General features: G+C 47.3%; 2 protein-coding genes across 2 annotated transcripts in view; one reads left to right on the top strand and one right to left on the bottom strand.

Moving 5' to 3' along the window:
- Positions 1–604: 604 nt before the first annotated feature.
- Positions 605–26,180, bottom strand: LOC135809243 (protein MON2 homolog). The gene is made up of 32 exons (XM_065322540.1): positions 25,777–26,180; positions 25,577–25,643; positions 24,140–24,264; positions 23,355–23,486; positions 22,513–22,660; positions 21,927–22,003; positions 21,284–21,409; positions 20,758–20,961; positions 20,096–20,220; positions 19,279–19,603; positions 18,005–18,275; positions 17,672–17,753; positions 17,341–17,533; positions 16,767–16,871; positions 16,122–16,178; positions 15,351–15,412; positions 13,768–13,855; positions 12,812–12,913; positions 12,024–12,125; positions 11,730–11,822; positions 10,854–10,936; positions 10,263–10,425; positions 9,292–9,738; positions 7,958–8,932; positions 7,283–7,406; positions 6,648–6,714; positions 6,018–6,078; positions 5,576–5,699; positions 5,311–5,415; positions 4,614–4,710; positions 4,234–4,325; positions 605–1,633 (listed from the first exon to the last, which is right to left on the bottom strand). The coding sequence occupies exons 1-32, from the start codon at positions 25,885–25,887 to the stop codon at positions 1,458–1,460; spliced, it is 5,109 nt and encodes a 1,702-aa protein (XP_065178612.1). The 5' UTR covers positions 25,888–26,180; the 3' UTR covers positions 605–1,457.
- Positions 26,181–26,839: 659 nt separating this feature from the next.
- The window catches only part of LOC135809242 (multifunctional protein CAD-like), a 30,925-nt gene continuing 29,965 nt past the window's right edge, over positions 26,840–27,799 (top strand). Inside the window, exon 1 of the mRNA XM_065322538.1 lies at positions 26,840–27,051. Coding sequence (XP_065178610.1) covers positions 26,958–27,051 — 94 coding nt within the window. The 5' untranslated portion in view covers positions 26,840–26,957. The remainder of the gene's footprint in view (positions 27,052–27,799) is intronic.

Raw genomic sequence — 27,799 nt, 5'->3', positions numbered from 1 at the left:
CCTTTGGGGGGACCATCACAAGCACAATCAAATACAGTGCTGGCAACTAAAATCCAAGGGGGTCGGATTTCAGTTGCAAGCACTGTACATGTAGATATTGCCAAGAGTACATAACCCCCCAAGAGTGTGCAACTCCCACATACCCTGCTGTCCCGACAGAATTTCAAGTTGACGTCATTATTTATGACGCAATGCTCCTTGCACCAGTGATTTACAACATGTGTACGGGTGTCAACGCATCACACGTTTTTCTTTGCAATAATTTGTACAGGATCGATCGGCTTCGGTCAACCACAGGTTCCGGATTCGTCTGATAATCCGTGTACAGTGCGCATTGCATCATCAAAATGACGTCAACTTGAAATTCTGTCGGGACAGCACCCATAGTGGAGTTGCACACTCTGGGGGGTTATGTACTCTTGATATTGCTAATAATGTACGTACAGTATTATAATTGACCTCTTTTTACAGACAAAAAAGTCCTGTTTCCAGTTTGTGCCTCAATATTCTGTGCTCGATTGGTACTACAGCGGGTAGTGTTCTCCCCGGGTGACACAGTGAGCAACATACAGTACATGTACCGTCACGCCTACATACTGTGATGTTGATGATGGGAATAGTAGCTATATTTACCATTCTCTGCTAGCATCATTGCAATCGCACCAAGAGACTAGAGCAAAGAAGATCTGTACTCGCGGCCAAACACTTCTAGAAACAGCTGGCTTGCTGTGGGAGCGTTCCACCTGCTTTCTAGTTTAACGCAACAAACAAAATCTCAAAAAGGAAATTGAAGGGATGAGGGAAATTCTGTGAATAACAAACTGAATACACTTTTTTTCTTTTTAATCCTAAGAGAGTAATGATCCAAGCAGACAACTTGGCTGAATAGACAGGAACACTTGATATACCCAGCAGTTCCCCGAATATACAAGCAAAAAATAATTATATGAATATTGAATACAATCATTTAAGCTACACAGTAAACGTGCGGAAAGTAAAAATTCATCGATACTGGAGAAAAAACTCCTTCAAAACAACGCACCCGTACGCCTCCAGAAGAATTTAAAAGATATACCAAATTGGTGAAAATGACGTGGGGGTGGGGGTGACATGGTGACGGTCCAGTAAATGCGCGTGCAAGAAGACTAGATACTTTGATGTTACCTTGGTCATGTAGTTAGTGAAAGCAAGCTGCAAGCATGGCTAAATCTGTCACAGTGCTGCTCGAGCAGCCATTGCATAGTACATGCAGTCCTGCATAGTGCGACGGGCAAAGGCGTTGAAACTAAAGCTGGCGTGTGCATACAAGTGCACTGCAGAACATTGGCATGGATGTGTTACACAGGCACTAGGTAAAGCCTGTAATGCTAGCACTGGGTCTGGTCATGTGGCCTACAGCCATCAATAGCCTGCATACAGTTCTGCGCTGTCTGAGCAACAACTGTTACTAGGCAATACTAGGCGGCAACATGGTGCGATGGTGAAGGCGTGGGTTGTCCAGCCTCTCCAGGTATGGTGATCAGTACGGCATACTCACCCAGCACCTTCTGCACACCGGAACGTACATCCGTGGAGTTGCACGTCACACAGGATACAAGCACAGGGTACAGCTGGATGAGCTGTTGCCACATACCTAGCAGTGCAACAACCACCACAGCAATCATGCGCACACAGAAATATTAGAGCAACAGCACCAGCAACACCATAGTCCAGGAGCCACATGGCCAAATTATTCAGCACTGCTCCAACCTCTTTCGCACAACCTGAACTTACTCTAGCCGTGTAGAGGACACTTTTGTCATAAAAGGTCAGTTGACATTATCATAATTATCAGGAATCTTAGGGGTGAAACGAGTATCTATTTTGACCAATCGATCACTCATTTGTAATATTCGATCGAGTATCCGATTACTGTATTTCGAGTATTTTACTAAAATTCAAGAGCTAGATTTGTGAGTTCTCGACCAATTCGGAAGAAATTATCTGTGAACATTGAACAAAAGTTGCCAACGTCTTGTACAGAGTGTAAAGTAACGATTTTCATCAGTATTTTCATATCTCATAACTAACTACCGTTACTCGCCGTGGTGATTGCATCGTCCAAGTCATAAAATACTGACTCAAAGACATGCATAATGCATGCATACCCATGCCAGTGGACGAGCATAGCAGTGCAACAAAAGCTTTTCAAAAATAGAATGCCAATACTTTAAACAAAATAAAATAAAATAAAAACGATCGAGTGCAAAATTTCGAATACTCGCTCGTATGAAATTTTCGAACGAATACTCGAATATTCGAACTAATCGTTTCACCCCTCCTAATCAGGATGTGTTGTGAAACCACAAGTTCTCGAGAGTGAAAGGCCTTCTCGCTTGTGACAATTTGTTCGTGTTAATGCAGTTGTATCCCGACTCCGCCGTACCGTTGATGTTTACGACGTAGTATACGCTACATGCGCTATGTGCGGTTTGCTGTGTGCGCTGTAGTTGTATGTTGTATGTGTATGCTTTTATCATATACGCTGTCATTTTCACGCTATAACTACCTGGTGGTTGTAGTGTTAGTTATTCAGTTGTTCATTCATTCATTCATTGTTCATTGTTATTAGTCGATGGAAGTGAAAGATATTGTTGAGAATAAATAGTTGTCCTCGTGCCGTGTGGGGTCGTTCGTTCCTGACACTTTGGAGAACCAGAGGGTTCACAACATTTGGCGACCACGCCAGGATACGAAGCGAGCATGGCACAGGAACTATGGATCATTGAAGCCAGCTTTATCGCTAACGGAATTCGGTATGGATTTGAAGGTGATAGGTTGAGAGAATACGTGGAGGAGAGGCTCCAACAGAGCGAGGAGTTTGAAGAGCGCAGTGCTAGACGGCAAGAGGGTGTGCTCCGCACAGAGTTTAACGAAAAGCTCAAGAAGATGGACGAGCGCATCGCCGTCAGTACATATTGTGAGGGAGCAAAGCGAGATTTGCTTGCCTCACGCGAAAGGACGCCGGACAAGGCGTGGAAGACTTTGCTTACAGACAAGCAGCGGTCAGAAGAGTATTTGAAGCCAGTGGGAGGATCGGATCCAAGGCCCACTGCGTCGGTACAGAGCATGGCGACATCGGTCGGAGACGCTCAGAAGCAGCTGGAGTCTCGGCCGAACGACGTAGAAGAGCAAGACGTAGAAGCGCAAGACGTAGAAGCGCAAGGCGTAGAAGCTGAGGAAATGAGAAGGGCGATGCTGGTTAGCACGGAAGAAGTAAGCGGCAAGACTGTGTGGAACACGGAGATCGAATGTAGGTTATCTGGTCCAGCGTCCGCCCCACGAGGCAGTGGTCCAGTGACTGTGTTGTGTGTAACAGCCCAGATCGGTAAGCTTGGTGTTGAGAATGTTGAGGTGAAGCCGTTCGGTGCGGAATCAAGCCAACAGCGGATGTACAAGTTCGCCATCACGATCCTGGGTAGCTCCGCAGTCATTCCGGTATGTGCTCTTGTGAAACCAACGTTAGAGCTTCATCTGAAGTGCGCAAGCCCGCAGACCATTGCTCAGTTGGCAGAAATGGTGAGCACTCGTAATATTCCACCTTGGCCACCGCCACAGCAGCGGATGACTCGTTCTGGGCGTGTAGTCAGAGCCCTGATCGTTTTTGACTTATGAGTTGTTGTACGGCGGTGAGAAGCCCTTTGGTGGGGAGAATGTTGTGAAACCACAAGTTCTCGAGAGTGAAAGGCCTTCTCGCTTGTGACAATTTGTTCGTGTTAATGCAGTTGTATCCCGACTCCGCCGTACCGTTGATGTTTACGACGTAGTATACGCTACATGCGCTATGTGCGGTTTGCTGTGTGCGCTGTAGTTGTATGTTGTATGTGTATGCTTTTATCATATACGCTGTCATTTTCACGCTATAACTACCTGGTGGTTGTAGTGTTAGTTATTCAGTTGTTCATTCATTCATTCATTGTTCATTGTTATTAGTCGATGGAAGTGAAAGATATTGTTGAGAATAAATAGTTGTCCTCGTGCCGTGTGGGGTCGTTCGTTCCTGACACTTTGGAGAACCAGAGGGTTCACAACATTTACAACAGGATGCAAAGTAACACCGAGCAACACCCACATTGGTCACAAGCGAAACTGGGTTCTTAGAAGCGTGGCCAATGCCAGTTGTCTCTGTCAGCATGGTGGTACACGTATGCATAGCAGCAGCAGCAGCAGCAGCAGCAGCAGATTGTGTCTTACTGGTTGTTTGTTCTGATGTTGGAGTGGTCTTCATAGTCTGCAACATGAGAGCCACTGCGTGTAGAACAAACGAAGTCTCAGCAAGCTGACTCCTGAGAAGCATGGGAGAATTGGATCACAAACAGCCAAGCACAAACACATTGTAGCATTCCTGCACACCACAAAGCCGACCATATCTCTCACAAGATGGTACAAAGAAGATAAAATAATAGCTATGAGCACCGGGGGTGGGATCTTCGACAAGCACAGATTACCAACTACATGACATTGTATATCAACTTATTATCAAGACACTCACATAACCTCACTTTACTGGTCATTCTCCGCCTTCTAAATCCACCTCTCACGCCCACTTCCCAAAAGACACAGTTGGTTCTTACCTTGGCAATGGGCAATCGCCAGTGAGCTTTTCATCTTGCTGAAATTTCTTTAGAACACTACAGCAGCGGCGAACCAAAGACTCGAGGGCCACCGATGCTGAAACACAGGGAGAGAGGGAGAGAGAGGGGTGGGGGAACAACACAAGTGAGCTAGCAATGTCTGGCTCTCAATATCAATGTGGAATGCGCGAGTATCGTAGTGACGTGCGCATGTGCCTATACCCGGGCATAAGCACACCCTCACAAATAAGCGCATGGGCTTATAAGTGAACCTAAATGCAGTCCATCCCTCTACACACAGGCACCACAAAAACACCATGTTCACATAGTTCAATGTGCATCGCGGTACCGCACTATGTGCATAATTATGCAAGGTACCGGTGCACTAGCAACTCAGGCGCATGCACCTATGAGACGAAACAACCCGCAAAAAATAGCAAATAACGCAAAAACGCACTCATAAGCGCACAGGCCTTTATGCGTGTCACTACGGTATGAGAAATTTCATGTACAATACAATGTTTCAAACATACTTGTAGGGTAAGATACAGCTTTCACCAGGCTCACTGACACCAACCCAGACTGACTGCTTTCAGGACAGAGCCATAGGAGCAGAATGCAATGATGTGGCAGAAGTATGTGTCAAGCCAGGCATGAACATTGGCTGGCGCTCTAGTCTAGCAATCAAAGTACTTACCAGATCTTCCTTTGCCTTGTACCAGTACGGAACAGTTGAGCAGCGTTTCAAAGCAAGCGCGTGCAACCTGCTCACGGCCAAGCAGATTAAACTCAGCGACAGTGACTAGATGCACAGAAAATAGACGGAAGAAAAGGAGCCATTGACGGATAACACATGCAGCCACTAGACACAATTGTAAACAAGGAAAGAAAACTACAACATAAAGAACCACAACGTTGCACAACAAGGAGAACAACTGTGAAAATGAGGCGGGCGGGCGTACCATCAAGCGGCGACGTCTGGGACAGGATGGATCCACGGTTGAGTAGCTCAATAGCTGAAGATACGACCCGCGGTGGACACTGGTCAGTATGTGACAGGATCTCATCGCGAATCAAATGTACAACCTGCCGGAGGACAGAAACCAAACAAGTGTGACGGGCCAATGCAGAAAATCAAAATTCAACATCGCACACAACAAAGTTGCACAGTGCTTAAAACTGATATGCGGAACCAATGATGAAGCCCCCATCCCCTCCCCCAGTGACGGCAATACCCCATAGCTGTATACATCATCAGTCCTGCCAACAAAGGATTGTGCCAATGCTTCATAGAAACAGTTTTCGTTCGAAACATGACAACAATGCAAAGTTACAAACAGATTGGAAGGTTAGGTGGCAATCCTTTGCCCGCCGTGCATCGCCAAGAAGCCAAGATGTACTTACGCAAACATCCTTCTCCTCAAACATCAACCGATCATCCACGGAGAGGACGCCCGGCGGGTCACTGGACAAGCAATGAAAGCATCAACAGCGCAGCGCGTACACAAACACTCAGATGATGCAGGCAAACTGATCCGAGATACCACCATGTGTACATGTCTAGGATACCACTGTGTGTAGGCTTTCAATTGGGCTACACTTCATCTGTGCCTTGAGGATGATGGTGTTCCTGCGGATGCGGAAAAACAAGCCTGACTAACTCAGCATGGGAACCACAAGATTCTAAATACACAGATCAGGGGTCTAAGTGCAGCCATCCTAGACCAATCATTAGGCAGTGAAGAATTCTACAGTCAGACCTCGCATAACAGCACACATCCGTTTTCCACAAAAATATCCGGATAGGCGAGGGAACCGGATAATCGAACACACATACTGTATGTAAGCATGGCATATGCTGTACATTTGTAACCAACTATTTTCTTCCGGATGGCGAGGGATCCGGATAAACGAGAACCGGATAAGCGAGGTCTGACTGTATAATGATTAGATAGGGGACTGCATAAAGTGAATTGGACCCAGTTTAGTTACCAATGCACACACCTCACAGACTACGCGTGTGTCTACACTGACCTGGCTGGAAAGAGAAAGTCCTCGCAGATCTGCAGAACGACAGTGTAGACCTCCACATCAGATGGCACTGTAGAGCACATGCACACACGGACGCACGCAAAACATGCATGTACAAACGCACACATACACACACATGCACACACACGCACGCACACACAACACCAACGTCATGACAATCAGATATACGGTATGTCAAAATATAGAATCAAGTACAATTACATGAAGCACAGTAATGCTCTCTTTGCATTCCAAGCACCCTCCACGGGGCACACACTAGACTACACACACGTACGCACTCACGCGTGCACACACACACACACACACACATGCGCGCACGCACACACACACAAAGACACATACACACACGCACACACACACGCATGCGTGCGTGCGCGCGCGCGCGCGCGCGCGCGCCCGCCCGCGCGCGCACGCACGCACGCACGCACGCACGCACGCACGCACACACACACACACACACACACACACACACACACACACATACTATTATTATTTTAAAAATAATTTCAAAATCAATACAACATGCGGACACAGAGACACACACACACACACACACACGCAAACACACGCACACACATGCTGCTGTTTAAAATCAATGCACTCCTAGTGAGCCATACCAGCCTCGGCATTGCGCAGAGCTGCCAATCCAATTGGTACAACCGTCAGCAGAACTTCCAAAGCAAGTAGCCAGGTACTTGTGCTGGGACAGCTGTATTTACACGCAAGTGGAATTTGCAACGCCTGCACAAGGAAAACACAATCATTCACAGCAGAAAACGTACTAAGTGCACTGGTGGTATTCGGAAAGCAGAATGCTAAAATAGTGCTTTTAATATACTGGCAGTTCCGCCCACAATAAATTCAGGTTTTTACTGCATTACGATATTCATATGTCGAGCACATCACACCCTCCTCCAATCATCGACTAGATAGAGACATACACTACATGACTAATATGTGTTCATCATGTATGCTATACCTGTATTGTAAGCAGGGAATAGATGAGAATGTTAGTTCTCAGGGCCCTGGTTACATGCATGGAACTACAGGATACTGTATATGTGGTGGTAGGGCAAAGAATGGATGGGCACTTTGAAACGGGCCACAGTCTTCAATGGCAATAACAAGAATCATGGGAGGTATTCCTGCCTCACACCAGCCTGCATATTCAATCACCACATTACAGCATGAGGTATGCTCGGCTGTGATATGTCAAACGGCATGCCAGGTGCACACAGAGCTAGACATGATCGAAATGCAGCAGCAGCACATTGAACAGCCAGTACACATACCTTGAGAATGCATAGCAGCACAGTGGGATCATGTCCATTGTGTGTGTCAGTGTAGAGCTTGCAGGCAATTCGCCATGCTGCCTCCCCAAGCAGTATACAGCTTTTGCGCTGCTCCTTGCTTGCCGGTTGCAAGTTGCTGGGCAGGCTGGTCGCAAAAGAAGTCAACTGCAGGACAAGCTCAAAGAGAGCAAAGACAAATCCTTCCTTCGAGTCTGCAGACTCCGACGATGTTGTCGATGTTTCTCCATCTCTGCTGCACGTCTGTGCAGCCTCACTACAGATCTTCTGCACATTGCTCAGACTGGATTCCTGCAGCGGTGTCATGGAAGAATTGCTTGTCATCAGAGTGACCTGGTCTGCAGGTACGCTCAGCACACCGCTCATGACTTTCCTCAGCTGACGCAGGTGTGCTGCGCTGAAGCCAGCCGACAAGTGATCCTGTAGATACGGAAGCTGCTGCATGTGCACACACAGCAGTGTCTGAAGGCTGCTGCGGTCCACCGGCTGCTCCTGATTGCTGCTCTGCGACGCGGCCGATGCCTGGCGATAGGACATACTCGGCGTGGTGGGGAGTTGAGCACACTGCAGCGCCAACTGTCGCCACACCTGCCAGAGCTGCTGCCAGAGGTCTTGCTGCTCCGCCTGATCGCTCCTCTTGGTGAGCAGTAGCTGGTGTAAGCTGCGCAGCGCCGCCATTGCCAGCTCACCCTGACCTTCCGACACGCACGCATGGATGGCCGACAGGAGCATGTCCCAGGCACGATGGAAGCCGATGAGCAGTGCCAGGATCTCGAGCTGCTGGGCGAAAATGCCGGCGATGCCCTGCAGCGTCAGCACCTGAGTCTCTGCCCACTGCTTACGTAGCGTGTTGCGCGAGTGATGCACGATAACGACAGAGCTCTGCTTGGCTTTTTCACCAGATTGCTCGACAGTATCTAGAGTATGCTGTATGTACTCTAGCAGTGGAAACAGGACCTACAGGAAAGGCAAGCAAATGCAACACACAAAAACCCCATTTTAATACTTCAAAAAGGAGAATTGTAGCTCTCTACAAGCATCAACAAGTCTTCAGGCGGTTCAAAGTCGCTACCCAGTGCAGCCCGTCAGCAGCACCAGAAACACCATAGGCACTGAGAAACTGTTTGACTGCTCACTCAACTACAACACCAAAGCACAAAAGAGCACTACTAGGATGTACATGTACAGATGTGCAAAAGTAGAAAATGACATAAAGAATTGATTGTGAACAGCATGCCGGTACAGTGTGTTCCCTAGCATAGTGTACTACTACTACTACAGTACACTATGCTAGGGAACACATGATGTTACTGTACCTTCCATAGTACGATATTCCAGGAGATTGGAGACAGGAGATGACCGTGTGCATCAATGGTCGAGAAGAGGGTCTGAGCGGCGCTCTTGCGCACCGCAGCCCTTTCATCGATGCATAGCCGGCCGAGTACGTAGAACAGACTGCACCAGAGGCAGTCGTAGCGTGGGATTTCCGACGCCATGTCCTCCACGGTACGAATGACACCGCTCACAGTGGTGGGTAGAGCAGCAGCAGCAGCGGGCTGATCCTCCCTCGGCTCGGCAGTGACAATTGAGCAAGAAGAGGTCGTCTCGCCAACCGATGCTGCTGCCTCTCGGCGCCGAGCCGGCACTTTCGGCCAAGAAACAATGGAGTCAGTTGTAGACGAAAGCCACGGGCAGGTGAAATCTTGCGGCAGGCCAACTTCAATAGTAGACTGATGATGGCAAAGGAAATCTGAAATATTCCACTGTAAACATACACACCACACACACACACGCACACACACACACACACACATACACACGCGCGCGCGCATACACACACACACACTGGGGGCATGTTCGATTGGTAGGATCGGGATCCCGATCCACCGGATCCACTGGATTCGCACCCTTTCGATTGGTGGAATCCGGATCCGGATCCTTCGGATTTGGATCCAGTCAACCCACCTCGGGGAGCAGGGTTGACCGGATCCAACGGATCCAAATGTGACCTTTATGCGTATATGGCGGGTAAAAATCATTTTTGTACACATTGTGGTACGCACACGTGGATGGAGATAGAGCTTGTTGACTTTTTGTACGACGCATGCGATGAGAACGGCGCTCACCCTTTTGGGTGACTTGTGAGCGCCATTGTCAACATGGCAACAGTCAAGGTCCAAAATAAAGTGTTCAGTTGAATCTGAAGGATCTCAAGAGAATCTCATGTACACAAATGACATCAAGAACTAAGTGGGCAAGCAGACACCACCACATGCACGGTACTTACCAGCAAGCCAACAGCCGTCAAACTGATATTCAAGTCTTGCGTCTGAAGACCAAAGTGCGATGCTACATCCAGGCACTGTGTCAGACATGTCAGAGGCAGCAGAGCCAGGAAGTCGGCCACGACGAGCTGAAGAGCTTCAAATCCAAGCTGAACAACACCAGAGCTAGACAGGCAACAGGAAAACAAAGCAAGTCAATTGATGTACATGTAAATATGCTTCAACAATGGATATGCAGGAAAGTTTCCTTGCCCATTGCTTGAGAAAACCGAACACCCACACGCAAGAGCACATGCAAGAGTACACACACATGCGCGCGTGCGCACGCACATACACACATGCACACACACACGCACGCGCGCGCGCGCACACACACACACACACACACACACACAACCACACACATGCATGGTCAGCTCTCCTGTGCAGCTGTCATTGGTATACACAGAGTCCAAATCGCATGGACGCGATTGTTCATATAGACAAGAATGTGGGTGTGGTGGGACTGTTCAAGGCCAGGGAAGAGACACATCTACTGTACAGTGAGATTAGTGCAAGAAGACATGGCTAAGGAATCGTGTAGATCCACATACTTATCAAGTTGAGCTGAAGAGCGGATGATCTGAAGGATCAATGGCCAATCATCTGACAGCTGATCACCAAGAGACTGTAGAATCTGTCAGAGAAAAGGACAGGAAATGGCAAGAGGAGAGAGGGTATGAAGCAAGGCCCTCAGGTTGAAGACGTAACGTTACTTCAAAACAGGTGTGTATCACCCCAGCTGCTGCGCCAATCTCTGGATTGGTATCACCAACAGAGTGGTTTCATATCTATCACATGACCACATGGGACAGCCAAGTTGGTTTCAACTCCAGTCAACCGTTGCACGTGATGTCGGCCATGTTGGTTCCACTGTCCACATGAAATGATCACTTTCTAGTTTCTACACAGATTTAGTCACATGACAAACTGATGTGAGACCACTCTATAGCTAAAGTGGATGCTGTGTCCAGGGGTGAACCATAGAAAAAGAAAACTGCACTGTCTACAGATCCATCTGCCCAGCCAGGAAACTAGCTATGTGTAGATGAGAAATACAGACACTCGGAAGTCGAGGACAACTTTCAGCAGTCCCATGGCCGTATAAATTCTCACTCGGTACCTACAGCCGACCTTACTACAGGACAAACAGCAGCAATGATGGGATTGGGCCATCTAAACGCTTTTTCTCTCTTTTCTTACTCTTTATCTTGTGTTCATAGCCAATGGGGTCACACTATAGCAAAAGGCAAGGTCAGATAATTACAACTAGTTCCTCCCTTCAAAGCCATTTGAGACGTGCGACGCGATGAACCAGCATCCTACTGGTTCACTTCACTATGCATACGTGAATAATAACAACGCTGATCCTCCAAACCAAGGGCTTATCACATCATTCTTTTTCTTTGATAACGCGGTTTGCACTGTACCTCAAAAACACAGGTAAGCTGGTGATTGCAGACATCAGCCTTGCTACACTCGGACAATCGCGAAAGGGAGAGCAAGATGTCATGGAAGGTCTCCTGAAACACACAACGATCAACACACAGACACACGGCCAGACAGACAGGCACATACACATGCACACACATGCTAATTTAATAGCAATATTAAGAGGCAAAACTGATGGGCAGAACACAAGCTCCATTCAGCCTATTGCAGAAATGACAATGTACTAGGAACGCGCACAACAAGCCACCGAAGCGCCATAGAGAATGTCTTACCCTATTTCCAGATTCACCATGTTCTCGCAGCGCCAACGGAACAATGGCCGTCAGGCACTTAGCAGATGCATCTCTCAGTCCAGCGTGATTAGACGCACACGCCTAACAAGAAGAGAAATGAAAATCCAAGGAAGCATACGGGTGCACACACACGCACGCACGCACGCACGCACGCACGCACACACACACACACACACACATACACACACACACACATACACACACACAGCTGGATGAGAGCAGGGATAGCTAGCAAAGCAACATATTGTGGATAAACAAAGGCAAGTCCATGGTCAAGTCTTTCAGCACACTGACAGTGCAAATATAGAAACAAAACATCACACAGGCACACACAGGCACACACAGGCACACACATCACACAGGTACATGCCCGCATAGGCCCACAGGCACATGTGCACACTTGCCCACAGGCACATGTGCACACTTGCCCACAGGCACATGTGCACACTTGCCCACAGGCACATGTGCACACATGCCCACAGGCACATGTGCACACTTGCCCACAGGCACATGTGCACACTTGCCCACAGGCACATGTGCACACATGCCCACAGGCACATGTGCACACATGCCCACAGGTACATGTGCACACTTGCCCACAGGTACATGTGCACACTTGCCCACATCACACAGGCACATGTGCACACATGCCCACAGGCACATGTGCACACATGCCCACAGGCACATGTGCACACTTGCCCACAGGCACATGTGCACACATGCCCACATCACACAGGCACACACTGAGAGGCACACTGTAAACCTACTGAGAGTATGTGCTTGACAAGAAGTTTCCAGAACAGTGGCAGCCGTTTCAAGTTGACTTTGCAGCACAGCACCAGCAGGTGACAAGAGAATAGGCTGGGCTCCTACAAAGCATACACACCAAACACAGGGAAAGAAACGTGACAAACACCCATGTACACACACAAACACAAGTTGATGATACAACTGGTACAACTATAGATGCATCCCAAAAAAGCGCCAAGCTCCTTGTGACCCACACTGAACTACACTGGCCCTAAACTGTCTCAAGCAGTGTAGCAACTATGTACAACGCTAGCCAAGAAAGCAAAACACAAGCTGGAACTGAAAACTCAAGACTCGAGAAAATAAGAACTGAAGAAAGCCATTCAACCGAATATATTTCCATGAGAGAGGAGGAGAGTGTCAAACATTCCATGGTCACACTTAATTGTTTCTCGGAATATGCCGACACGAAGGGTGAAAAACTTAGCACATCGAGCGACGAACCCAACATCCACCAGTGCTACCTGCAGTAACCTACCTACCTCACACACCTCCACTCCACTCACCCACATACCCACACACACACTACTTTACACAATGGTGCTAAACTAGTACCATCCGCAGAAGTCTTGATAGGGCAAAAGATTTAGACCGACCATGGTAATTCATTTGCGACACACAGCACCGGTGCAACATCTCGCATGATTTCACAATACCGCAGATCACGCTTGCTGGGTAAAACACCATTCACAAGTCTTCACCACTACACGTGGGATGACCACTTTTTTATGTTACAATGTGCGACAATGGTGGCCACCATGTCAAAGAAGGGAAGCTGTGAACAACCTGAACACGTACTAGACAAGTCGAGATCCTAGAGGCTGGAAAGCGCAGAAAACGCTTTAGAGTGTGAGAGTTGACAAGGAGAGATGAAGCTTTTGGAAGGAAAGGCACAGGGGGACTTTCTACATACCCGGCCGGAATTGGCATGATTGCGTGCAGCACTGAACAATGCACAGAGGGCATTGAGCAGATCCAGAAGACCCTTATCTGACAGATACCTACACGGACACACAAACACAACATGTAGAAGAGAAGATGACAGAGATTGTCTGCTGCTACCACTTCTTCAGCACTGACAGAACAAAGTTCAAGCTAACGTTAGGCAACACAAGCCAACAGGTATGCACTAAAAGGTATTCGCATGTTTGGTCAGAGCAAGAATAGCCTCGCAGCACACCCACATATACGCACTCACACCCCCCCCCCCCCCCACACACACACACAGACGTACACATGGTACAAGCATGAGCTGCACGGTGAGTACCACCATGGCATCCTAGCGTGGTGAATCTGGTGATCCTTGAATCCAACCTCATGAATCAGAACCACATTCACTGCACAGCCCAGTGTAGATGGTACTACAGCCTTACAGGGATGGCAGAACTGGTACGATACAGTTGGCCACCAACGTGTGTTTATTGCTGATGAGGTCATGTGCATCCGCCATATAATACACAAACTGTATGAAAGACTAAGGTGTAGCTGGACCAATCACAAACTGGTTTTGCCGGATACGTGCTACAAGGGTTGTGTAGCCTCTAGAACTGCTGTACCCACAAGGTGGGATTTCACTTGCCCACTATGATGGCTCGTCAGCCATCCTTCATATCACATAGTGGTCTAAATAGCCCCACTCGGCGCTCGGAAAGCCAACACGGTTTTCATGTTTTCTACGTTGCACATTCCACGAAAAGGTTCGATTTCGTTGCTTTCAGTTCACTACTATAACAAATCGATTTGAAATCGATAGTATGACGTACATTCAGAAGATCAATAGAAACATATGCATGCACATGCACACACACGTGCACACACACACACACACACCTGCTCTCTCTCTCTCTCTCTCTCTCTCTCACACACACACACACACACACACACACACACACACACACACACACACACACGCACACAGCATACTCGTACGATATAAGGCCAAAACAAAAAATAGGCTTGTTTCCGGTCGGCAACCCCTCAAAAAGGAGACTTGGTCGGCCGGAATGAAACTTTTTTTAACTTTTTTTGGATACTTTTTTTGGTTCCTCAATCGTTGTGGTATTGATGGACAAGAGCACCAGGTTACTGTCCTACACATGTACATTGTACATACATGTACATCATGGCAAGGATCAATGTCAAAGTTGACTGACTCACTGTTCTTGTACAGCATGTGGTGTATTCCTGTTTTCGTACATCCTGAGAAATCAAGCAAACAGTTCGAGTCCTTCCAGCTCCGTTATTCAAGCTCGTATCGACCCCGGAGGTTTTCGAGCCGACAGCTGAGAATCTCTGCTACCTTGTAGGTGTTTCGATTGTGGAATTCGGTTGAGATTTGACTGAGTTATGACTCGATGAGTGCACTTGCACACATGGCATTGCCACCGTTTGTATACATTTGGGACCAAAAAAAGTTTCAGAATTTGGGAAAAAGTGGCCCGGTCGGGCGACCGGAAACAAGGTCATTATTTGTTTTGGCCTAATAGTAATACTCACGCGCTGTTCTGGCATAGCTGCTGTAGTAACAATGCAAGGTGGCTGCCTTCTCCCTGGTTCATCTAAGTAACATAAAACAAGAAACATACACGCATGCACCCATCATCCACTACACTGCCTCTACGTCGAACATTCATGCAACAATGGAATCATCGTCATCTCCTGATATCTCCATCGTTGTACATGTATGAAACTTCGGAGCAGATACAGCTTTACTTGATATTTCCACTGGAATTACAGACGATATGGTACTGGTGTCAAGTGGTTTGTTTGTACAAACAATGAGCTTTTTGACAAGTCGAGATTCCTTCGTGAAAGGTCTTATGATTGCATGCAAGCGCATGCATCCGCACCCACATGGCAACATATCAGTACAGAAGTGCACACATCTATACCACCGGTAGATCTTTCTGAAGGGCAAGGTAATTCTACACATACCGTAAAGTACCACGAGAGCGCCCCACCTTGATTTTACAGCCAAGGGAAGGGAAATCGTGTACGGAGTGTTGCTAAGTTTGTACGGTGCGAGAACCTGAGTGTACTAGGTAACACTTGACATGTTTCTGTGTGGAGCTCGCATCCGCTGGAAGGTACACTGAGTACGGATTGACTGCACAGCGTGCAATGTGTGTACAGGGTCCGTGTCGTATGACCTACAGACAGGACACCATCTCCATAAGGCGGTCACGAAAGGACAAGATGGTGGGACGTTCTCGTGGTGCTTTACGGTACTAGTAAACAAAAGCAAGAGCACAGTCCAGAAAGCCTTACCAATTCTTCCTGTGTTTGCGACTGCATGACTTGTAAATTCAGTGCCGCAAACATTGTCTGGAAAAGAACAGGTTGAAAAGGACACAGATATAGGTATTGTATTCCGCAGCACATGGAAAATGGGATGATGAGGGAGATGAATGAAGCAGGTAGCACAAGGATTCAACAAGGACACACACAGATCAAACGTAGCTGAGCCATGAAAGGAAGATGGGGATAATACCAAGTATAATAAGAGAGATTCCGCAAAACGAAATTTCGCGTACGTTCCGCATGCACAAAACTTCGTGTGAGATTTCTCAGTTAAAGGGCGAAGCTAGCTTGGTGCAAGAAATTTTTTTTGTGTCTTTTCGCTTAACCTACTCAACTGACGACTTGGTCATGACTACATTGTGACCAAGTGCACAGTGTTTTTGTGAATATCTGAAGAACTACTTTCTGTGAGAAGGTATTTTCGTGGCTGCTGACAAGGATGTTTCTGAGACCTTTCATTTAGCAGAGAGAGAGAGAGAGAGAGAGAGAGAGAGAGAGAGAGAGAGAGAGAGAGAGAGAGAGAGAGAGAGAGAGAGAGAGAGAGAGAGGGGGGGGGGGGGAGAGAGAGACGAGCGCACACATGCACGTACACACACACACAGTGATATTCACCTGATAACAGTCCAATGCAACCAGCCAAGTATCCCTCAGCACGGCCCCATGCACTAACGCAATGGAGAGCAAGCATTTCGTACATTGCATCTTCTTCGGAGTAATCTGAAACACACCACAAGAGGCGCAGTAACACAAACATCCCCGAGCTGCATAGCAATGTGTGGGCGCTATCATGGTACAGTATCTATAACAAATGACTATGGCAATACACTTGAGCACATAGAGTTCTCCAAATTCCACATGCGAACTACAATGCTTCAAAAAAGAAAACACCGTACACTACAGAAAAGGTGATGGCTCCTCTGTTCCAAGTACTTGTTCCTCCAGCCTAGCATGCATTTCAAACAGCAACATAAACATTTTGAAATCCAGAGGCTTCAACTGTACACGTAGCACAAGAATATTCATATCACTACTGTACTGGTAATATCACTACTTGTATACAAGAGAATGCAGTCAGGTGTTTTAAACAATGCAAATATCATCATGGAATATGTAAAGTGGTACATGGTACATGGTATATCCAGAGGCAGACAGTTGTAATGCTATCAAGTGTATCCTGCACTCTCACCCTGATAGTCGCCATGCGGTCCTCAGGATTGGTGGTGGGACTGCCTAGCGGACCCAGGTCTGACACGGGCTGGGCAGCTCGGCACAGGTTCTGCAAAAAGTTCAGCATGAGCGCGTCCAGCTCCACTCGGCCGCACACACCCACCAGGGTGTGGAAGGCGCGCAGCACAGCCTCTGTCACGCTAGGCACTTGACTAAAAACGACAACAGCAACAGCAACAGCAACATCAACAGCAGCAGCAGCAGCAGTAATGTGTACATATCAGGATGACTCGAGGCATTCAAACAGAGAACGGGCCTAAATTCCAGTTCTGAACGCCTCCACCACTCACCTAGCATCGAGAAGAAGCGAGAGGCTTCCCAAGATGTCCTTGCTGCTCACTTTCACCATTGCACTGACAACACGGTCCGAGTCTGCAACCACACGCATGCACACACGCAAATGAAATACATATAACAGGTTTGTTTTGGGAAGCAAAGCCCATCGAAGCACCAGTGCACACTACAAGGCATCCTATTTGAACTAATCTGATTGAATGTGCACGTGCAATTAATCTATCACAGCCGCAGGATAGGGCTAGCACACAGAACACATACACGCACATACACGCGCACACACACACACACATACATACACCCACACCCACACACCGTGACTCACTAACCTGCCTCAGACCCAATGACTGTCACACCACAGTCACTGGACGTGTCGGTGATGTCCGCAGTACTACTAGATCCGCTGCCACCATCAACTGCCAAAGTGGGATGGTCAGACCTGACAGGGCTTAGCAATATATTACTTGATGTGCTGCCCCTGCTTCCAATGGCAGACGGTAGTGCATCGAGTGTTGAGTCCACTATCGGGGAAAGTCCCACACTATGTACAGTGTCCAAGAGACATGACACACCTTCGCTCAGAGCATAGCCTTCTGCCACCTAGTCAAAGATAAGACAAGAACTGAATGCAATCAAGACTCCGTACGATACAGATGAATGAGTACTAGAGTAATCACCAGCCTGACAAGAGCCAGATTTTTACCATAGTCTCCAATCACTAAAGCCTAGTTCACATTCGACGGAACGCTGACGGTACGGGACGTAAGGGCCCGTCAGGAAGGCTGGGGTGAGCTGTAAAATTTTGTACGATTCGTACGACACGACATTCTGCAGTCGTTGCGTCGTTCAACAGCGAACGGCACCAGTCATAAGGCACGGTCCGTGACGGGGTCACTATCGGACCTAATTTCTTATTTTTCGGGACTTCTCTTCAATTATTTCTCCTTGAATGAAGCAGAACCAAGTTCACAATACCAGTTTTTCATGAAGACCAAAAAAGTAGGTTCGAAAGGTGTGCCATTCAAATAATAGCTCCAGGAAATGATAAAACAGTTCGTCTGTCACGCTCCTGAACTATCCCTAAATACCATATGTGACATCCGGCCTTATCTTGCTAAAATTCAACTCAAGTCGTGTTAGCGATTCTGCGAGTTATCATGGGAAGCGCAGTGTTCGAAATGCTAAAAATTTCCAAGTACGAATCAGGAGTAGTCGGCACACGCCGCCGTCTGCTGTTCACACTCAAAATGCAGCTGTTTTGTACGCTTGCGTCCCCGTCTAGGGTATGAAAAGTTGGATCGATCCAACTCTTCCCGTCGCTTCCCGATCCGTACGGCAGTACGGTTGCGTTCCCGTTCCTGGTGTTCACATTGGACGCCGTCAGACTGTCCCGTCACTTCCCGGCGATCCTTACGTCGGGTCCCGTCGCGCCCCGTCGAATGTGAACTAGGCTAAACACCAGCACACATCACCTAGGAGACTGCTCCCCCCCCCCCCCCCACACACACACATGCATTGAAGTTCAACAGACCATAGGCACAGTCAAATCCAGTCCGGTTCCTGTCAACAACACACAAACAAAACAAAAATAAACCCAACTGACCTGGGGAGCCTCATGCTTTTCAAGCATTTGTAACAGCATGCCACGGGCTGTGCCTACTGGTGACAGGGCAAGAACAGAGTGTGTTGTGCCACCATACAGAAAACCCTCGCGGTACAGATTGCTGGGAGAGGATGATATGGACATGCCAGACGAATCAGGAACAGTTGAGCCGTCCGAGTTCACTTGATGGCCGCTACCCACTGCTGACAAGCTAGCTGATGGTTTGGGCTGCAGCTGATTCTGAATAAAGAAGTGCAGGCTGCAAATGATGTCCGCAAACACCTTGGTGGACTGCTCTTGCAAATCGTAAAAGTAGCAGAATGACCTATTGAAAAGCGACATCGAAAACACATAAAGATATGCCAGTAAGCTGAGGGGTACATGTACCGGCAAAACCCCACTGTGCTGCATACTCGTGCATAGTGTGAACAGCTGAGGTAGACAACACACCAAGACACACACACACACACACAACTAACAACCCCAAAGCCTATCTGTGGTTGCATGGTGATACCTGTAGATGTGATCTGACAAGGGCAGACTACTGTGTATCAGACACGCTGACTTGCATTACTTTAATACAGCGCATAGAATACAACAGTTCTTGCTGAATGCAGTTTACTGTTATTGCAGTCTTTGCTACAATGTCGGTGAGAGAAAAGTCGCACTGATAATGCTTGTGATAACTTATGCAATGTTTACTTGTATTAAGATACAGATACGATGCCACTAGCACGTGCTGAATGCTGCATGTTGCAGCCACTGGCACACACTAACTGCCGAAGGCTGAATGCTGCATGTTACACTGAACACTAACCGCAGAAGTCGTGGCTGCACAGCAAGCTGGTGCAGAACCTCCACAGCAAGTACTCGCTGCCAAATCGGCTTGTCAATCTCCAAGAACTTGACCAGCAGCGACAAGAAGATCTCACACTCCGTGACCTGCAGACAGAATGCAGAAAAACGGCAGCGCCACGATGATTTTGATCCATCCTACGTGCCTCCAAAACTTACACACACAGCGAACCCACATCACAGATTGTCGTGCCAGTGCCAGTGTGTCAATAAAGGCACAGAATACAGAGTTCTAGCCAGGTCAAAATAGTAAGGGGGAGAGAGAGAGAGAGAGCAGTTACCCCATTTTCCAAAATGGTCTTGCAATGCAAAATGCAACGTACGGGGCGAACCCCCGACTTCACCCGAGACACATGTGCCTTTATGAACCCTCTAGTCATGACTATCGACTGCATTATTGTTGAATGGCATGAAAAACACAAAACTCAACACATGAGTGTGTGTGTGGGGGGGGGGGGGGCACGTTTCACAGGAGGGCGCTGCGCCCCCCTACCCTCCTTTGGCTAGAATCCTGGAGTACAGCAAGCGTAACATTGGAATCACACAGGTGCAGGACCTAGAGCACTCCTGACAAGCTACACTATGACTTTGTTATGATATCTGAGTAATGTGACTGTGACTGACCAGCAAGACGTAGAAGTGCTTGATGAGCACGCCGACGATGCGCAAGAGACGCAGGCACACCGGGAATGAGGGCTTGTCTGCAACAGCGCCGCCGCTGCTGAGAGCGTTGGGCGACATGGCCAGGTTGTACTTGATCGAGGGAGAGAACAGCTTGATCACCAATGGGCACACGCGCTCCTTCAGCATGAAGCTAAACTCCGGTATCTATACAAACAACAAAGGATGAATACAATCATGTACAGAGAAAGCCTGCAGTGAATCACCGGTGATCTAGGCAGCATAATGTGTTATTAACAGCGTGCTCAGCTATTTTTCTGTGTCCATCACGTGAAGAAAGGAGCGTTTGAACTTTGAACGCCAGTCACACCTTACACAACTTTATATTTTTAACTTGGAAATTGTGGGCACATTTTACAAAAAAATTCCTTGGCTCACCATCTGAGTTTTTATATTTTTAAATTATTTTTAAATTACAACTGCACTGTACAACTGCACTGTACAACTGCACTGTACAACTGCACTGTACCTGTAAGAATGCCTCCGGGTGAGCACTAAGTAGTGACTCCAGCAGCTCCAGGCCAAGGGTGCGACTTATCTCCGGCACTTCTGTCAACCAATAGGGTGGGTCGCCATTGGTGAGTTGACACAAGTCCTACGCACAGGCAGCAACAAGAGCGCAGCACGTTGTAATGGCAAAGCACTATTCACACAATGGCGTCAAATTATTTTTTATTATTAAATTTTGAATAGGGCATTCCCACAGGCCTAAGGCCTTCTTACGGGGTACCCTATACGTTTTTGTATGGAAGAGCGAAAAAATGACTTACTATTGCTACTGGCACGTCACCCTACTTAGGTTTTGCATTGTTTCTAGCAACGCATCGGCAGTGTCAGGTCACACCAATCATCAATTTCTCTAGTAGTTTCCACGTAGCACAGATTGCATGCACTACAGTATTATCATCCTCAAGCCAACGGTACAGTGGCCATGGTTTTCCTGGTATAGGACACTTTACACTGATCATCAGGTTCCCCAAATCTTGCAGAGTTCACATTCCAGCCCTCCTACACAGAACTCTTCACTGTGCACCAGCCTTCTACTAAGAAGTACGATGCTGCATTGTTTCATGCAGACGCAAAGACCTAGCGCAACAAAGATGGAGACTAACCTGAAAGACAAGGTAGGCATCCTGGGCACACGGTGGAAGATTCACAGGCGACTTGCGAGAGGACGACTGAAGTTGAGCTGGCAGCGGGTACATCAGGAATAGCACAAACTTCAAAACTTGCGCACACAACAGGAAATTGGTGGTGCAGGGGTAATTCGGCACCATTTGTGCTAAGGCAATTCTGCTGGATTAGGGAGGGTGCTGGATTAGAAAATCTGATTTACTGCTGCAATGTGCATAAAAGGACATTTTGGCAACTGAAAATTGTGCTGGTTTATAGAGGGTGCTGGTTGTAAAGTGCTGGATTAAAGAGGGACGACTGTATTACAGGACACGTTGATCAGGAGCCAGGTGCAAAGTGGTGATTGCGGCAAGAGAAGGAATGGCTCACTTTATTGTAACTCCCAGAAGCTTCCAATGTAGAGCATGCTTCCACCCTGGTGACCCAAAGGTGATCTCAAGGTGACAGCAAATTGCAGGAGTAATGTTACTAAATTCCAGTGACACACCAAACACTCAGGAAAGTGACTTATAGATAGTAGATACCAATCTACCACACATTAGCAAAGCTGTTCACTGCCCTTACGAGTTTTCAGGTTGCCATTGGCAGCTGCTTCTTCCTCAGCCGCCATGCGCTCAAATAGAGACGTGACCAGCTGCCTCATTGCTGCGATGGCCGTGTTACTGGTCACAGGGTCTTTAGACGTGTGCAGTCTGAAGCATATCGCAAGTACCTGAGCACAGCCAACATGCAACACAGACACATGACTTGCCCAAGACACACCCAGTACTGTACACAGGGAGAGTGCACGGACATTTTAATTAATGACAGTCAGTCCGAATACTACGTGAAGTGTACACACACACATACACACACACACACACACACACACACACACACAACACACATACGCACAACACACACGCACAACACACACACACACACACGGAGGGTTTGGGATTATAATCATACATGACAGACCTACACACATAATGAATAGTCGTGATGTGTGTCCACTGTAGATGGATAGTGCCCCCCCCCCCCCCCCCCTCTCCTATGAGTACAACGGGGCGGGGGAGAGTACATCCATAGTACGAACACTGGCCTGTGCACTTCAATGTGCCACATCTTTACTAGTATTCAAGGGATGCATTCCACAGGTCAGGAGAGTACTTCTGTTGACTATTATTTAACAGTACATGAAGCTGAAACAGGTGAAACCCGGTCATGTGATCAACTGGTAACAGCAACACGCTGATCGGTATGACCACTACTAGTATTCTGTGATACCAAGTACTACATAGAATGTACGAGAGGTAGCCTGGTTTCAGAGACCACCTACATTTTACTATTTTAAAGATCGCACTAGCCTAGGCCAGTCTCATGGTTGGATGCCGAGAACCACGTTTCCCCGTATTCCCAGTTACCTTGGCAAGCTGAGCACCATGCACGTGCTGTGTGGACGTGAACAGTAGCACAATGGTCTGCAGGACGCGCAGGTCATCCAGACCCAATGACATGACGCTGCACAGCAGCCCGATGATATTGGAGACATGAGACTGTTGAACGCAATACGTGGAGCACAGCATACAATAGAAGACACAGGCGTTAGGACTTCAGTAGGTTCTGTAATGACACCTATGCATTAAACATGCCTGCAGCATTTCGTAAGGCAATTTGCTCCACATTCAGCAGGCATAGCCAGCTCTACAACATTTGCGAGCACAACCTTACACAGTTCATGACCTTTTATGCAGAGCCAGCTGGTATCAAAATGTGTACAGTCACAGATCAAGTGGACTTGCCCCATGAAACCATATGGCGGGGAGATAATGCATAACTCCCATGCCGGCAAGAGCAACTGATGATATAATACACACACTACTGCGTCTAACCCCCGGTTCAGGCACTTGCTACTACTACTCACAAAACCCTATCTCCACAACTGGGTGAAAAGCAAACTAAACACATGCACTGTACCAAAACCCAGATTCATTTTATAGTAATAATTATTGGCGTGTCAGATCCCGGGCATAGGAAGTTAGGGGAGTGTGCATGTACGGTAAATTGTACTTTGAAGTCTATGACTTTCGCTGCTTGAAAGTCCTGGAGACAGCACTCTGAGACTGCACTAAGTGTCAGTGGAAATGCAAGGAATGTACGAATGATGATGACGATTCATGGGTCCGTTGGAATCCACGTTGCCGTTTACCTCTGGAATAGCATTCTGTGATATCAGCCGCTGCAGTGAGGTCAACGAGAGCTGAATAAACCGTGCATTCTTCGTTTCACACGCGAAGAGCAGCGGATGGACAACATCATCGGTGTTCTGTAGTGCTGAACAAACAATAAAAAGAGTGGAAACAAAAGGAACTATTCAACTAGGAGTGACACGACTACCGCTTTGACAATCATTAAACAGAGCGCTACATCGATCGGCAATTTCTTATACTATCGAACATTTTTTTCTCCAAAAGACACACACGGAGGCCATACTGCGATTGGCTGATTTGGAGACAAGCACATTGTGAACGGCCAATGACCATCAGCGTTTGTTCTGCACCTCTGTGGGTGACAATGACTCGCGCTGCTGTCTGCAGTTCGCGCGGTGTTTGTCGTGCTAGAAACGGAGCGTCACTGTAAGTTGGAATCTCTAGTGATGTTTAGGCTGCTGGAGCACCATAAATCATAGTGTTCCCTTAGCACAGATTTTATTAGTCTCCTCAAGCTTATAATTATGATGAGGGGTGAGTTCTCCAAAGCACTGCGTATGGAGCAGGGAGTGGCTCTTTCTTGCAGGTTTGCCGAGTGGAAGGTTCTGTGGACTTCGGGACTTCTTGTGTGCTGTGGATGGCAATCAGGAGTCCGTCAAGTGTCCAGTCAAGTCGGCCCGAAAAGCGCGAGCTAACATGCAGGGAACGACACATAATTCCTCTATTATCGCCGAAGTCGCTACCAGTATTAATTTTTGTAATATCTTCTCAAGCGGCAAGAACTGGGTTCAGAAGGAATGACATACGACTTCTCCCATGCACAACACCATACATTGCAAATCCGCAATGGAATTTCAACAATGTGTTGCAACCAATTGCCGTAAATGTGTACACGTTGTACGGCGCCATGCGAGGTATGTGCACCTGACGTTACGCGTATTATTATCATATTAGAGAGGTTCCGCATAACGTAATTACGTTAGTAAAAAACGTAGTCGATCTACGGAAAGTCTTACGTAAACTGCATGCGCATCTGTGTTCCGCCTTACGGGAGTTTTCAAATCACGTAGCTGCCCTTGGCAACTCCGAACGCGGCAGTGTACGACCAGATCGACCTGGGGAGAGAGTCATACATTTGTACCCCAATCCACTTACGGACCAGCTACGTTACCAGAGCCCTATCTACGTACTCTACGTAGACAACTTTCCGTAAGTGGAGTGCAAACTCGCGAATTCACGGGTTTTCCCCGCCCACTAACGTAAAGTTGCTCAACTTTACGTAGTGCGGAACCTCTCTATTATTACTGACAGTATCTGGTATCCTGCAATACTACCATGGCAGGATACTAGTAAAGGAGTGGAAGCACACGTGCAGACACGCTCCTGTCAGATCTGCCTGAGACATGCAAAGAATAGTGGCAAGTCATATTCTGTACCTTCAATGATGGCATCGTTCTGGAGCGTGGAGTAGTGACGCAGCTTTAGTATAGCTCGTTCTACAGACTAAACACAAACACCACATACACGTGGAAGGCATTTAGCTCAACACCACACGAGTACAAACACAGTATACAGTGTTACTGTTTACAAAACGATCAAATGAAAATGTTCAGGGTGGATATTTTGAATTTCTAACCTCCTTGACTGCTGGGTGTTTACGGCGTGCTTCTGACGACAACGTTCTTAAATCCCCTTGAACTAAATTGATCAGCTGAGACACAGCAGACAATTTTCCACCACCGCTCATAATTGCAGCCTGCGGTCAAGATCTTCCAATCTCACTATTCAATATCATTCAATGCCTTGCTGCAAATTGAAGTAAACTCGTCCAGGGCTCCACATTTCTAAAGTCGACTGAAAGCAGATGGAAGGCTTCGAGTAATGACTATGTAGCTCAACTAACTTCAGACTAGAGTATTCTGCATTCATGAATGGTTGAGGAAAACTACTTCGTATGTTATGATACGGTAATTGTTGACAATGTTGTTCCTGTTCCTGATCATGAAGATTGAAGGCGAAATTCCAAAAATGATTATGGGCTTTTTGGGGCAGCTACGACGTGTTCTTTGCTTGTCAATCTTGATACGATGCAAGTCGTTCACTTTCTGGTAACTAAACTGGTTGAGTTTGAAGCAGGACTACTCCCTGGTTTGAAGGCTATGCATGAAGCATCACCTCAAAACTCGCTGCTTTACTCAGGTTTGTTCACCTATGCCGCTATGGCAGGGAAAATAGGCCTGATTTACACGAACGCTTTGAACTCGTACTTCGATAAACCAAGCCTGACCGGCAGGCGCGCTAAAATTTGCAAAGTGCGCCGCCCGCGGGCCGCTGTACAGCAGTCATCACCATGGCAATCAACCGAACAAGCCGAACAAAATATGGCGCCAAAAATACGGATTTGGCCTTTTCACTTTTTGTTGACGCAGTTTTGTTTTGGGAAAAGCAAAACATCTTGTACGCGTGCACTGCTGCACATGACACTTGACAGTGAGTGCTGTAGAGAGAGTGTAGTGTGAGCTGTCTGTTGTGCAGTGTGCATGCACTGGATCAGGGCAAGTCGAATACGCATATGTACCGGATGTATAGTAGCAAGAGTTTATGTACTCTTGATAGTAGGCATGCAGCACGTGGCGCACTCACTAGTAGTACTAGTAGTAATGTAGTAATTCAGTCACTGGGAAAAAACTCGCTGAAAGAAAAGCAAGAAGGATTCGCCTGATTCGAATGTAAAACTGACTGACGGCTTCATTGGCAGTCAGGTTTTCTGGTAGTGGTCTCCTTCTGTTGGGCAAAGTCGGAGGCATTGGTACTACAATGGCCAACCGCTCCGCCACACTACACCTTCAAGATGGCTCATCCTTCGTTGGTACAGCTTTCGGTGCTGAGCGGAGTGTTGCCGGAGAAGTCGGTGAGTACATGTGATTTATTGTCCACGTGCAGAATCGTCGTTCTCGACGTTTGGAAGCTACTCACCTCTTCCTCCTCTTCTCCTTCGAGGTCACATTGCATGTTCTTTGGCAAGCTGTGCTTGCTGTGATGCTTGTGGCTGCACGCAATCCCGGACGATTACCTGGAATCAGTTACTAGCTTTGTCTGTGCGCATGCGTGCGTGCTTGACAATATCAATTGGGTGTACTAATTGCATTTCAATGCCATTGGTCTCACGTTGAACATCTGAATGCACATTGAAGTTCTCATTGTGCCACTGCACCTTGCGTGTCGCTCGCAATTGCACACCTTGTAATTACATGTATTAGCACTCTACCACCCAGACTAGCATACCCTCACCCTGTTATTTTGCTCAGTTGTGAAACAAAACTCAGGGAATATCTTGCTCTGTGGAACTCGTTGGTCGTGAAGACGAAATCGTGAACATGGCCCGTGCCCCTGTCGTATTCTTTCATACCTACGTTATACGAAATACTGATAGGTCATAAACCAAGCCAAGTGGAGAGATCGAGCACACACCTAAACGAAATGGGCACATACAGACCTTTTTTTTGTTGTTTTCACATGTGTGATGGAATTTGAAACTATTAATATTATAAATGTGTTCATTTTTAGTGATACTGCTAATGTGTGAATGTAATGACTCATGCTGCAGTTACAAGCCTTGGTGATCTCAACAGGCACATTTTACCAATTCATCTGGCCAT

This window comes from Sycon ciliatum, chromosome 2, assembly GCF_964019385.1.
Source record: "Sycon ciliatum chromosome 2, ocSycCili1.1, whole genome shotgun sequence".
In the NCBI taxonomy this organism is placed as follows: Eukaryota; Metazoa; Porifera; class Calcarea; order Leucosolenida; family Sycettidae; genus Sycon; species Sycon ciliatum.
The sequence above is the reverse complement of the archived record's forward strand: the minus strand, read 5'-3'. Positions and strand labels throughout refer to the sequence as shown.